The 12,803-nt window shown below is 64.9% G+C and overlaps 3 protein-coding genes across 3 annotated transcripts in view; 2 read left to right on the top strand and 1 right to left on the bottom strand.

Moving 5' to 3' along the window:
- Positions 1-2,354: 2,354 nt before the first annotated feature.
- On the bottom strand, positions 2,355-7,129 carry MNEG_2330 (NAD-dependent deacetylase sirtuin 2; the record flags this gene model as incomplete). The annotated part of the gene is made up of 13 exons (XM_014049195.1): positions 2,355-2,598; positions 2,839-2,940; positions 3,160-3,241; positions 3,434-3,517; positions 3,791-3,852; positions 4,064-4,104; positions 4,450-4,500; positions 4,737-4,819; positions 5,366-5,450; positions 5,659-5,706; positions 5,954-6,057; positions 6,162-6,423; positions 6,803-7,129. The coding sequence occupies 13 exons, from the start codon at positions 7,127-7,129 to the stop codon at positions 2,355-2,357; spliced, it is 1,575 nt and encodes a 524-aa protein (XP_013904649.1).
- A 448-nt stretch (positions 7,130-7,577) lies between these two features.
- Positions 7,578-9,754, top strand: MNEG_2329 (hypothetical protein; the record flags this gene model as incomplete). Its single annotated transcript, XM_014049194.1, has 6 exons — positions 7,578-7,729; positions 7,905-8,057; positions 8,240-8,316; positions 8,465-8,590; positions 8,769-9,145; positions 9,749-9,754. 6 exons carry the CDS (start codon positions 7,578-7,580, stop codon positions 9,752-9,754), a joined length of 891 nt encoding a protein of 296 aa, XP_013904648.1.
- A 2,711-nt stretch (positions 9,755-12,465) lies between these two features.
- Positions 12,466-12,803, top strand: part of MNEG_2328 (hypothetical protein) — a gene marked incomplete at both ends in the record, with an annotated part of 1,092 nt that continues 754 nt past the window's right edge. The window contains one exon of the mRNA XM_014049193.1: positions 12,466-12,639. Coding sequence (XP_013904647.1) covers positions 12,466-12,639 — 174 coding nt within the window. The remainder of the gene's footprint in view (positions 12,640-12,803) is intronic.

Raw genomic sequence — 12,803 nt, 5'->3', positions numbered from 1 at the left:
GGGGGCTTTGTGCTGTGAATGTTCCCACGCGCCATGATCAAATTACACTCCAGAAGCCTAGGTCCACGGCTGTGTGCCTGGTCTGGACGCATCAAACCCAGATGCACCTGTGGGCGTGCCCACACACACAGTATCACCACCAACCGTGGAGATCAGCCCAAGCGTCTGAGATGCAAGTCACTAGAGCACATGGAGCAAAGGTGAAGGAGGTCAGAGGGTGGACCGTTGGGCGCCCCTGCTGCCGTCAAGCCGCGCACCCCTCAGATAAAAAAGGCGATCCAGTCAAACCAAAAGGGAGGACCCTGCACCACGCTGATGTCAAGAGCGGCAGAGACACCCGCATCGCCGGGTGAAGGGGTGCTGGCAGCAACCCCGATATGCGGACAGTCAGTGAGGTCAGCGAAAACGGGTGGGGGTGCTTCCGTCAATCCGTGTGCATGTGGCTTCCGACCATGAAAATATCCATCCCGATCGGCTCCTCCTCCCAATCGCACCACTCCTCGCCGCTGCAGACGCCGCCGGGCTGGTGCGCGGCCGTGCTGAGCGGCGTGCCGCTGCCCGACGGCCCTCCTGCAGACGCGACGGCAGTTGCAGCTGCTGCCGCGGCCATCGCGGCTGCCGCTGCCGCATGCTGCTGCTGTTGAGGGGTGTGAAGCTGGTGGTGGTGCGGCTGGCCGTGCAGCTGCTGCTGCTCCTGCTGCTGCTGCTGCTGCTGCTGCTGCTGCTGCTGCTGCTGCTCAGGGGTGCCGCCAGTCATGGGCCCGTGACCTGCTCCCCCGCTTGCATGCAACTGGGCTGGCGAGGGCAGCGACGGCACCCTGCGTGGCTGCTGCTGCTGCTGCTGCTGCTGCTGCTGCTGCTGGGGACCCGCACCCCCGACGTCTGCAGGAGCCTGCGGCTGATAGGGTGGCGGCGTGGACGCGCGCGGCCGCAACCGTCGCACTTGCGACTCCTGCCGAGGCCCGCTGTCGCTGCCGACGCCGTCGCCGTCGCTGCTGGTCCGCCCGCTGCTGTCTGCAAACGCAGAGGAGCGCCTGCTGCTGCCAGCCTGCGTAAACAGGGAGGTGCGCGGGCAAGGCCGAACCCTGTCGTCCCATGCCGCAAGGCGGAATGCATGCGAGGCGCTGCTGCTGCATGCTGCTGGGCTTGCTCCCTCAGCTCGCATGCTACTGCGCAGGCAACTCTTCGGCACAAGTGCAACACGCCGGTACTCACGCTGCCGCGGTGGCTCCTGAGCGGGTAGCGGTGGCTGCGTTGCCCGCCGGCCTCGCGCCCCGCCAGCAGCGTGCGGCCCAGGCCTTTGGCGCGGTCGCGCGCCTCCTGCAGCGACGGCCGGTCGGCCGAGGCCCACACCAGCGGCGCGTGCTGCTCGTACCACCTGGGGCGGCAGGCGCGCGATGCCGGCGCCGCGCGCGCCGGTGGGCGGAGCGCGGCGCAAGCGGTGGGCCGCGCGAAGCACCGCCCCGCTCATCCCTGCGTGCCGGCATCTGGTGATGCGCGCTGGCCAGGACCCTAGGCGCCAGACGGGGGTGCCATGTGCAGATACTCAACTTGGTACCACCAATCCCTGCCGCATCGGCCCCTGCTCACCCGACGATCAGCGCCTTTTTCGGCCGGTGCCCAGATCTGTCATACACGCCCCGAAACCATGTGTCAAACTCGCGCCACTCGCGCCGCGCGCGCTGGCTCGGCGCCGTGCTGACGCCGTCCTGAGACCGCCGCGCCACGCCCGCCGACGCCTGATGGGCCGACATCTGCTGTCGGCCCGTGGGGGCGCCCCGGGGCTGTGGGCTGACCGTACACCGCGGCGCAGCGAGCTCGGTTGCTTGCGCCGCAACGCGCACTTTGTGCAGCACGGTGCGTGGGGACTCCGCACCACCAACTTCCCCACAATTAATTGAAAACTATACAATACACCCGCCCACGATTCCGCAAAAGCCCGCGGAGCACCAAGACAAGGGCCACTGCTGGTTTGCTGAGTTGACCTGCTAGGTATGCTGGCTCTTCTACAGATGAAACGATGTAAGGGTGTGATGAATTGGGGTGTTCGGTGCAAGGTCAGCCTTCGGGCTTTGCCGTAAAGCAGGCGGGCGTCAGTGATGTGGTGGAGCCTCAACGATATCATGCGAGGTTGTTTGTATGTAATGAACCAACATTGCTGATGCCATATGCCGTAAGTCTCAGATGGATTGGGCTTCCTTGGGGCTTGAACCAGGTAGGTGCGTGCAATCAGGCCTGGCAGGTGCAGTGGCAGCTCAGTACCAGTCAACGCTTCCAGCTCAAGAGGTGATGGGGCTCATGTGAAGAGGCATTACCGCACGAGGGTGCCCGCCGCCATCAAAAAGGAGTGTGCGTTACAGCTTGGCACCATCGTCCTCTGCAGCGTCGATCTCGGCCGTTGCGTCGGGTGGGGGCGCCTGCCCGTCAACCCCCCCTCGGTCGTCGCCCTCGCCCGCCACCGCCGAGCCGGCCTCCCCCGCCGCTTCGCTCCGCTCCACCCCTTTTGCAATGCCCGCCGCGACCCTCGCCGCGCCGCCGGACCCGCCGGGGGCGCCGCAGCCTGCGGCCTGCACCATTGCCTCCAGCTCGTCGCCCCACCTGCATGCCGCGCGAGACGCCGCCCACGCGCTTCACGACGCTCGCCCCAGCTTCCAAAACCCGCACGCACCGACAGGCGAGCGCAGGATCAGCTGCAACGTGCGTGCGCTTCGAACGAAGCATCACGCGTCGCCATCCCGCGGCGCGCGCATCCCGAGACGCGGGCGTGGGGATGCGCGCCTCGCGACAGGAACAAACACGCTAGAGCGCGCGCGCGCGCACGCGGCGGCGCTCGCTCACCCCAGCAGAGCCGCCAGCCGCCTGCAGCCGTCGTCGCAGTCCCCCAGGTGCAGAACGTCGCGGTACCCGGCGTCAAAGTCAAACCCGCCACCGCTTTTGACCCTGGAAGGTGCAACGACCCAGGTGCGGGCCCGCGCGGGCTTGTCAAGGGTGGCGAAAAACAACCAAGCGCCAGGCAGGAGGAAGCTGGGCGGACGCCAGGACGTGCGCCTCGCCATGGCACCAAAAAGGCGTCAAGGCGGCCAGACAGGCAAGGGGCTGCCCGGGAGCGAGCCATGCAGATTGACGAGCGCATCGCGGGTGGGAGCGTTGGATCCGCACCCTTGCAGGATCTGGTACGGCTCGTCTTCCCCGACGCGCTCCCGGTTGATGAGCAGCCGCGGCACGGAACCGCCCACGCAGCCTGCATGGGCGCGGGTCGCCAGAGTCAACCGCCGCAGACGTGTGACCTTTAGGAGCAGCAAGAGCCGCAGCCAGAGCCGCGCACGCAGGGGGCGTGCGCGCCTAGCGAGGCTGCACAGCGCCGGCGAGGCTGCCAGCGGCAGGATCAAGGCGCGGATGGTGGGGAGGCGGGCCCCGTGCGGGCCAAACCCACCTATGAGCGACGCGAAGGGGTGCACCACCAGGCTGGTGCCCAGAACTATCAGCAGGTCTGCCCTGGGGAAGTCCACCTCAGCCACTTGGGGGTGGCGATTGATGGTTGGGGGCATTTGGGAGGCGTCGGGGGTGGTTGGGGTCGGTTGAGGGTAAAGGTCGGGGCCAGAGGCGGCGCGAGCGACGAGGGCCCATGCAGCGAGGAACATTTAAGTGGGCACGCGACAAGCGCGAAAATGTGACAGAGGCGAGCGGAACGTCAGGGGCGCGCTGTGGGTGGGGCGGCGCAGCGCAGTGCGATACGGGAGCTTTGGACATGCGCGTGCGAATGCAGGGCTGCGCGGGGCCGGGCGCTCACTGTCATAAAACCTGTCAGGCAGGCTCTCCCCGAAGAACACTATGTCCGGCTTGACCAGGCCCCTGGAAGTCGTACAGACGGGCGAAGCATGCACGTAAGAGTCAACGAGTGAGTATTCGGGGGCATGTGTTTGGGGTGGAGGAGTCATGGGGTGGAGGAGGTATGGCTCGTTGCGACCAGGGCCCGTGTGCAGGAGGATCTCATTGCACCCAAGGGCAAGGCGGCCGCGGGCGCGCATGCGTTTCAGGAGACCACCCCGGCGGCGGCACGCACCCGCAGGAGGAGCAGTGGCAGATCTTGTCTGCAAACACCGCCTGCGGCAGTGCAGGCGGAGCGCAGCGGGCGCATCGGCGGCGGCGCTGCTGCTGTTGCAGAGGCAGCAAGTTACGACCGCACCGCGTGTGGGCCCGTGCTAAACCTTCCCACTGCCGTGGCGGTGGGGCGGAGCCGGTCCACTTTCCTGCACCCCTGCTGTTTCTGGCCCTCATCAAACCTTTGGCATCTCACACACACACACACACACACACACACACACACACACCAGAAACACTCACATCCACATGACAAAATGACATACACACTCCACCACCACCACGACAATCATCACCACATCCGCGACCAGCACCAGGGATGCCTCGGCTGCTGTAAGAGCGGCCCACCTCTTTCACGTAGTCCACCGAGTGCTGCCTGCCGCACTTGATGCAGTGCGCCTGCGCCAGCGCGGTCGAGGTGCAGCGCCGCCGTCACACACAGTCAAACGAGCCCCGCGGACGGCGGCGGCACAAGAGGGCGGCCCAGGCGAGGCCGCCAATGGAGCAAGATGGGACCGCCCGACGCGCAGCGGCCGACCGTCAGAACCATGCACCTCAGAGGCTGCTGCGGCCCCCGTAAATGCGTCACAATGATTTACTATAGTAAGATCCTTGGGGGCCGAGGCACAGCGCACCGTGTCAAAGTTCCCATGCGCCGCAACCACCCTGTCGCAGGGCAGCCCAGCTTGGTGCTCGAGGCTGTCGATGTTCTGGGTGTCTGCAGGGCGGCACGGGGGTTGAGAAGGGGGCTGCAGGTTACTGGGAAGGAGAGAAAGTGTGCAGGGAATGAGGGCCGGGTGACCACGTGGACGGGTTAAGGCAGGGAGGGAGGAGTTGAGGTGGCCGAAGGGTTTTTTTGGCTTGCGTCCTGAAATCAACAGTTTGCCGAGGGCGGGAGCGATGCAGGGAGAAGGAGGGGCGCAGCCAAAAGCAGAGAGGAGAGCGGGGAAGAGGGAAGAGGGGGGGCTGGCAAAGTACACGTGGCTGCCTCCCCAGGCCTCAGCGTTGTGGGTGCGCGCGGCGCGGGCAAGGCTCCCGCCTGTCAAATGGCGCGGTGGCAAATGTAACATTAAGCAGAGGCCGCACCCCAGCTGGCTTGCACATGGGAACCTACCGTGAAGGTTGCTTCCGCCTGCCCCTGGCTCTGCCTCCCTCTTACTTTGCATGCGCATGCGTGCAAGCACTCCCGCATCCGCACGTATGCACGCACACACTCTCTGTACGATTTGACCGCCAGTGTCCCCTTGTCGCCGTGGCAACTCACACACGCGCAGCAGCAGGCCCTTGTCCAGCAGAAGCTTCATGAACACGTGGGCAGGCGTCGGCGCGAAGTTCCCCGGGAACAGCTCCTGCGCGGCCAGAGGGCAACATCACATAAAGAGCAGGTCACCGGGTCAGCGGCCGCCTGGTCACGCGGGGCAGCACAGCGTGGTCACCCGAATCTGGGAAGGGGTGATTTCGCAGCGCAGAAGCCTGCTCTGCACAAAGACAGTCTCAGAGCATCGGTCGCCGGTGAGCCAACGCCGGCCCTTTGTTTGCTTTTGTCACGGCGCCGACCTTTGCCAAAATGTGGAAAGGCTTGGGGTTGCGACGGAAGTAGTTCATCTGGGGCAGGAGCAGGGTAAGCAGGGGTGAGTGCGGGCAGGTGCACGCACGCGCACTGTCACACGCCCCTCACGCATGCTGTGGTGGGAGCTCTTCCTGCACGCCGAACCTTCGAGACCCGCCAATCTGGCGCCAGTGCTGGCATTGTGTGGGGGTGCACCGCGGGTGTGCCAAGCTGTTCGTGTGCCCATGATTGCAGGGCCGGGGGGAGGGGTCGGGCGTCGAGGCTGCGGGCGTGTGCCCGCACCTCAAACACGGCCTCTGGTGTCGGCAGGTTGAGGCGGTCCAGCTGCGAGTACAGGCCCGTGCCCGGGGTGCGGAAGTCCGGGATGCCGGCTGACACGCTCACGCCTGCGCCGCACTGTGGCCCCAACGTGCAGAGGCGGGGGACGCGAAGCCATCGAGGGGGGTGGTTGGCTAGGGGTGCAGGTTAGCTGGCAGGGTGCTGCTGGAACAGTGGGCAAACGTGCGGCCGGCCAGCAGCAGCAGCGGCAGCAGCAGCGGCAGCAGCAGCAGCAGCAGCGGCAGCAGCAGCAGCAGCATCAGCAGGAGCACACGCAGCCCCTCCCCCAACACCATGATTATGATGCGCTTCGCCCTGCCGGCCTTGATGTGGGCCGCAACGCCCTCCAGGGTCAGCGGCTCAAGCACTGGCGGTCGCCGCGCCGACGTGGCCTCTCGCCGCCTGATGCGAATCACACCTGCATCCTGCAGCAACTGGGGTGAGCGGGCGCGGCCGGTGGCAAGGTGGAAGAGAGGGCATTGTGTCGGGCAGCCAGCGCGTCGCGGCGCGGCCGACCGTGCCCCGCGGGGGCTACGCTGCGCCGGCCGGCCCCCGTCTGCTACCCCGGGTGGCCGCTGGACGGCTGATGCGCCCCCTCCAGGCCCGGCGCCCAGGATTGCGCGGGTTTCATTGACACCGCCAAACACCCGTGTCTTCAAGCATCACAGATGTCCAGCGCCCCCACCCGCCCCCACCCGCGCCACCAATGCTTGTTACCCAACAATATTCAGAGTCAGGCCGGCTTCCATGCATTGCACATGCGGCCCGCATGCGCAGCTAGCCCCATGTTACATGGGGCAGTATGGGGCCCACCTGCAACACCCCTGGGTCGACCGGCTCCCCCAACTCCAGGCGGCGCGCCAGGTCAGCGACCAGGGCCTCGATGTCTGGCGCGGAGACGCCCTCAACATCTGGAGCGGCGTAGTCGCTTCCGCCGTCCACCGCGCCTGCCGCCGCCGTCTCAGGGGCGCCGCCGGGCTCCTCCTGGGCGGCGTCTGCGGCCGCGGCCGCGAGCTCGCCAGGATGCGGGCCCTGCTGCTGCGGTCGCTGCGAGGGCTGTGGCGCGGCCTGCTGCTGAGCATGTTCATTGTCTGCAGCAGGCCCATTGCACGGATCGGTGCTGCCGGAAGCGCTCGACATCGCGGTACGCCTCCTGCTGGTGCGCCCGCAACGGTCGGCCAAGTGCAGGCCTGCACGACTGGGCTGCCTTCGAGCAGCGTAGCTCAAGCGCCTGTGTGTTGCTCCAAGCATGCAGCGACCCGCAGCAACCAGGCTTCCGTATATGTTTGTCTGGAGACACACACCCGTGATCTTGAGAGTCTGGCACCTGAAGAGTGGGGCTTCTTTTCAACGTGAACACGATTGCATGAGTTATATTTTGTTGTGTACACTCCGGCAGCTGCCCGATAATCTCCCACAAGTGAGTCAACCTAGTGCATCGCTGCGTCGGGAGTCCCTTGCTGGTACGGCCACATGGGAATTAGAACCCCCTTTGTGCCGACAGTTCGCGCCGTCCTTGCTCAACAAACGCATCTCATCACCTCACGCGCTGACAATAGTTTGCACTGCTAGTCTTGCCGCAGCCAGGATGGCAGGGCCCCAGCTCCTGCTGGTATTGCTGATGTCATATGCTCTAAGTTCTGAAGCTTACCCTGGCCTGTTTGCAAACAAGCGCGCGGAGGGGTGTCTGGATCACCCGGGCGTCAAGTTTGCGGGCCACGGAGCCCCCAAGCCCGACAGGTGGGTCGCGTTACGAAGTACAAGCCATTCGAGTTGCAATGGTGGTAGCGGCAAGGCCTCGCGTGATCAATCAGCTTTCCGTGGGGTGACGCCAGGCAGCATACCCGCAGCGCATGCAACCGCCTGGCGCCAACATCAACCCAGTACGGCCACCGCGGCTGCCGCGCCTCCACAGCACGACCACGTTCGCTGTCAAGGATTCCAAGGGACTTCCAAAAAAGTCTTTCTGCCCAGGCGGCACCTACAAGATTGACGTGCAGTTTGTTGAGGAGCGCCAAGCACTGCTCACGGCGTCAAACGGTGTACTGGGCACTGGGGACAAGCGCTGGTGAGGAGGGAGCTGACGTGCGACTGGATGCCATCTTCAAGGGATTTTTTACAATCCCTCTTGCAGCTGGGGGCGGCACGGCTTGCGTATGTTTATGGATGTCGCTGGCCCGCCTGCCTGCAGGTTCCCGTTATCAGCCCCCTGTGTCCCTCCAGAAATGTCTTATCCACGCAAACCCGCAGCCTCAACCGCAAGTATTCGGCCAACATGCGGCTTGATGGCTTTGAGAGCAGTTTTACCGCGCCTTGCGATGCGGCAGGTGAGGTTAGCCGGGTGCCTGGGGCACTACTGAAGCGTGCTAGGGGTTCAGGGCAGCCGCCGGCCTGCGCCTGCGTCTGCCACGTGCACACACCCCTTCGGCCCAGAAGTTCGCCCAAACACAAGCGGCTGCCACCACGCCTGCACAGGCACCACCATTTTGTTCAAGGTGACATCAGCAGCTGGCGCGAAGGATTACTATCACCAGGCCACTGCCGAGGTGGACGTTGGCTACACCGATGGCCCGTGTGCCGACATCAGCAAAGCAGCGCAGTGTGAGTGGACGCTTTCTTGGCAGACAGCATGAAAATCCTACACCTGGCGCGCAGTTTTGTCAGATGGCGTAGCGGTCTGGCTGTCTCGAGCTTGGCTGCCTTGCCGCATTTAGGGTGCAGCTGTGGCTGAGGATCAAGCAAAATCAAGCCCGCTCACTCACTACCCCCCTGGTCGCAGGCAAGCCTGTCACCACGCCCATCGCCCTGCCAAAGACCCTGAGCAATGCACCCAAGAACCTGCCTGAGGCCCCCGCCACCAAGGCGCCTGTCCCGAAAATCGCAGCCGTCGCCGCCAGCACCACCCCAGTCGCAGTCGTCGGCGCGGCAGCTGCCCGCACGGCGACGCCCTCGTCTCTGGTGGACGGCGACGCACCGCCACTCGACGCCAAGGCCGGGGACAAGCTGCTGTTGAGGCCGGTCGTCAAGGGACCCCGCAACCGCATGGCGCTGCTGGCGCTACACGGCGCGCTGATGCTCCTTGCGTTCGTGGTGCTGCTGCCGCTGGGCGCACTTGTGTCCCGGCACCGATGGGTGTTTGGGCGAGACACTCGCACGGTGAGCCTGGGGGACCCCGCCACAGCCGGCGCAGGGGTGGTGCCCGCGCTGCAGCCGCAGGCAGAGGCCAGTCAAAGCTCGCCTGGAAACGGCAACCCCAGCAGCACGCAGGCTCGGCGGTGGTCTGCCCTGCGCATTAACTTGCTCTGCAACCCTGCCCCCCAGACCCTTTGGCACAAGCACGGTCGCTCGCAAACACGCACGCACAGGGCGAGGTTTCACCCAGCTGGCGGTGGGTCCATGTGACTGTTGTGCTGCTCGCTGTCCTCTGCGGCCTGGGAGGGCTGGCCTCGAACATCATTGGCTTCGGCTTCAGCACCCTCAGGTCTGTGCGGCTGCACGGACCCCACCAGTACCTCGGACTCGCGGCCCTCGGGGCCGCGGTCCTGTATTTTGCCCTCTCGCTGCTCCTGCCCGCCGGGACGCCGCGGCACGGCCGCGGGCTGCTGTCAGCGCTGCGGGGCGCGTGGGGTGTGGTGACGGTCGCGGCTGGCGTGGCGAACTGTGTCTTGGGGATCATCCTGGCCAACAGCTTCAAAGGGCATGCGCTCGTTTACTGGGTGGCGCCCGCGGCGGCCGCTGCGGGCGCTGTTGGTTTTGCAGCGGTGATGCTGGAAGCGCTGCGGATTCAAATGCGGCGGACTCAGAGGTACGATCCTGACACCAACAAGATGTTCGGTGTTTTCGAGGCAAGCCACATCCTCAGTATGCAAGATGGCAACAGCGATGGACATGGCAGCGGCGACAACTTGGCAACAGGGTGCATGGACAACGGCACCCCTGCAACTCAAAAAGTCTGAGGAGGGGTGACTTGTGTGGCAGAAGCTGAGTTGGGCGCCCCAGCCAGGCTGCCTTCCACAATGTTCGTCATCGACGCGATGTTTGCGAGACAACTTTAACCTGAACAGTGGTGCTTCTGCAAACCTCTGTGTTGTTGGTGGGGTGCGTAACCCCACCAGGGCATTGCAACCTGAATACAAGCAGCATAGAACTGCCTATCTCATCAGCCTCTGCCATTGGGCTTTGGTGGACCGTTTTGCACGACACTTCGAGTGGTCTGCTACTGGATGCAGTGTTCGGCACCTTGTGACCCTCACTACTGCCCCTTGCGAAGTGCTCAGCACCGCTTGTGCAGCACCGACTGGCACCTTGAATTTGAAGTTTTCAGTGGGTATTCTTGCTGTTGGCTGTAGGGAACGCTCTTCTGACACAAGTTTACTTTCTGAAGTCCATCAGCCAGAACAGAGTGTGATGGGTTGCTCAGGAGCCCGCATTCGTTTGGCGCCTGCACCGCCGCTTTCCTTGTGAGTTCACACGCAGAATGCATGTGCACCTCCTGCCCCTGACTTGCACTGAGCCGCACCCGATTCGCAAGCTCAGCTGCGCTGCCACAATTGTGTGGGGAATCACAACAGCCATGGCCGGTTGGCCCCGCTGTGGGGTCGCCGCTGCTCACCCCTATTTTGACGTGGCGTTGTGTGGGCTTCTGCTGCTTTGGCAAGCTTATTGATTTGCATCAGTGCGCGCAATCCTCCTGGAATAGAGCGGGCGAGGGCGCGTGAGATCCCAGGCGTTGGCCCTGCTCACCATGCGCGGTGGAGCACAGCGGCCTGCCGCGGTCTAACTCTTCAACTTCACCATGCCCTGTGGGTGCGAATGCAGCGCGAACTTTTGCCGCAACACAGGGCAGCGTCAGTGTGTGCCCCCCCTCTGGCCGACTGGCCTTGCATGATGCGCATCACCGCTTTTGGTGAAGGACGCCTTTTCCACACGCGTGCAGGTCTGTCGCACGCAGAAGAGCACGCGGGGCAGCTGTTGCTGTGGGTAATGCAGTAAGATTTCTAAGTTTGGATTTTCCTGGCGCCTCAAACCATGCGCAAAGAGCACGACACCGCTGTACACACGTGCAGGCGCTGAATTCCGAGCATTGACTGCAAATTGCTGCACTGATACCCGTGTTAGCCAGACGCGAGGCAGGGGGGAGTAGCGGAGCTTGACAAAGGGAAGAGACATCTTTGCCTGGAGCAAAATTACAAGTCTCACAAGTCGTACGAGACATGTGTGTGGTCAAACATGACATGGTATGCTGCCAGGGGATCATGCTGCCACGAGTTACACCGTGAGTCCCCTGTCAGCGCCATTTGCAAGAGTGTTTGCCTGAAGTGCTGTACAGGATTTGCAGCGATCGCAACGGCCAGGGGGGCTCGTGCGGCCCGACACATGTCATGTGTTGGGTGAGCCGTTGACAGTCGCCCACCAGGGTGCTCAGTAGCGGAGCTCAGCCCGCCGACCTTGACCAGCGCCTGCGCCGCTGGCGTCGCTGGTTGTGTCCCACAGCTGCGGTTGGCCAGCTGTGCACTCACAATCAGAGCACTGCCTATCCAACATGCCGTTCTGGTACGAATGAACCGGAGGAGCTCCGATCGCCACCAGCAGTTTGAAAGGTGTCACCGCTGGGGCACACAGTGCACGATCGATTTCGCGTACGTATCGTGACGAGATAAAAGACCAATCTGTCAATGCCGATCGCATCACATCCAGGGGAAACCCGCGGGCACCAACAACATGATGAGCTGGGCGCGGTGGTGGTGGTGCCTACCCTGCGTTGCTGCACCGCCTGGTGAGGATCCCACCAGAATAACGACTTCTTTCTTACGCTGCTAGTCGAGCCTCGCATGGCACACAAGCGATCCTGCGCCGTGCGCCGCCTGAACCGCCAAGCTGCGCTGTGCCTGCCCCCGCTGCAGACCGACAGCCATCGAGTGCAGGATCATCAGCTGTTGTTGAGTTGGTACATAGTACGGGTGATGGAAGTGTCCCCAGCGCCGCTCCGACACCCAACCACCTCAACAGCAGCCGCCGCCTCATGCCCAACCGCCATCCCCACTCCCGGCCTGCCAGGTGCAGTCGAGGCCTCGCTGGCTGCGATCTTGGCCGTCCCACCCAAAGCGTCCGCGCGTGAGGACCGGGTCGACGCGCGGTACGACGCCCCCGCCGCCCGCGGCCGCGATCAGACCGCCGCGAAGGGAGCCCGGGTGCCCGGCGCCGCGTCAGACGCGGACGCGGACGCCTCGGCGCCGCCGACGCCCCAGGGGCGGCTGGGTGAGGCGCAGCAGGCGGGCTCCTTTGAGGCTTCCCCCTCGGTTGCAACGGGAGAGCCGGGCGGCCAACTGCAGGCGATGCGTGCGCCTGCTTCTGAGAGGCAGCATCCGCAGGCGCCCGCCGTGGCGCCGCAGCCCACCCAGGCCGGTTCACAGCCCGCCGCGACCCCGGCACCTTACAACGCTGGCGCGGCGGCTGCTGCATCAACGGCCGAGGCAATGGCGGACGTGCCAGCTGAGCCGCCGAAGGCCACGGGCGCTGACCTGGCAGCCAGCCGCAGTGGTGCCGGCACGTTGCACTGGCCTCGGGCCGACGCTGAGGCCAACTCCGGCCCAGACCCAAACCAGCCTGCCGGCGCCGCGGCCGGCGCGGCGACCGACGCCATGGCCAAGGTGCCTCTGCCGACTCAGGCGTGGGGGTTGACGCCCTCTCCCGCCTCGCACGGCCCAGCGCCAGCCAGCGCAGTGGCTGAGGGCGTTCAAGGGCCTGAGCTTGCCGCCGACGCGCTGCCGCCGCTGATGAAGCGCCGGGCAGCGGCGGCGGCAGCAGCGGCGGC

Source organism: Monoraphidium neglectum (assembly GCF_000611645.1).
Source record: "Monoraphidium neglectum strain SAG 48.87 unplaced genomic scaffold scaffold00260, whole genome shotgun sequence".
Taxonomy (NCBI): Eukaryota; Viridiplantae; Chlorophyta; class Chlorophyceae; order Sphaeropleales; family Selenastraceae; genus Monoraphidium; species Monoraphidium neglectum.
The sequence above is the reverse complement of the archived record's forward strand: the minus strand, read 5'-3'. Positions and strand labels throughout refer to the sequence as shown.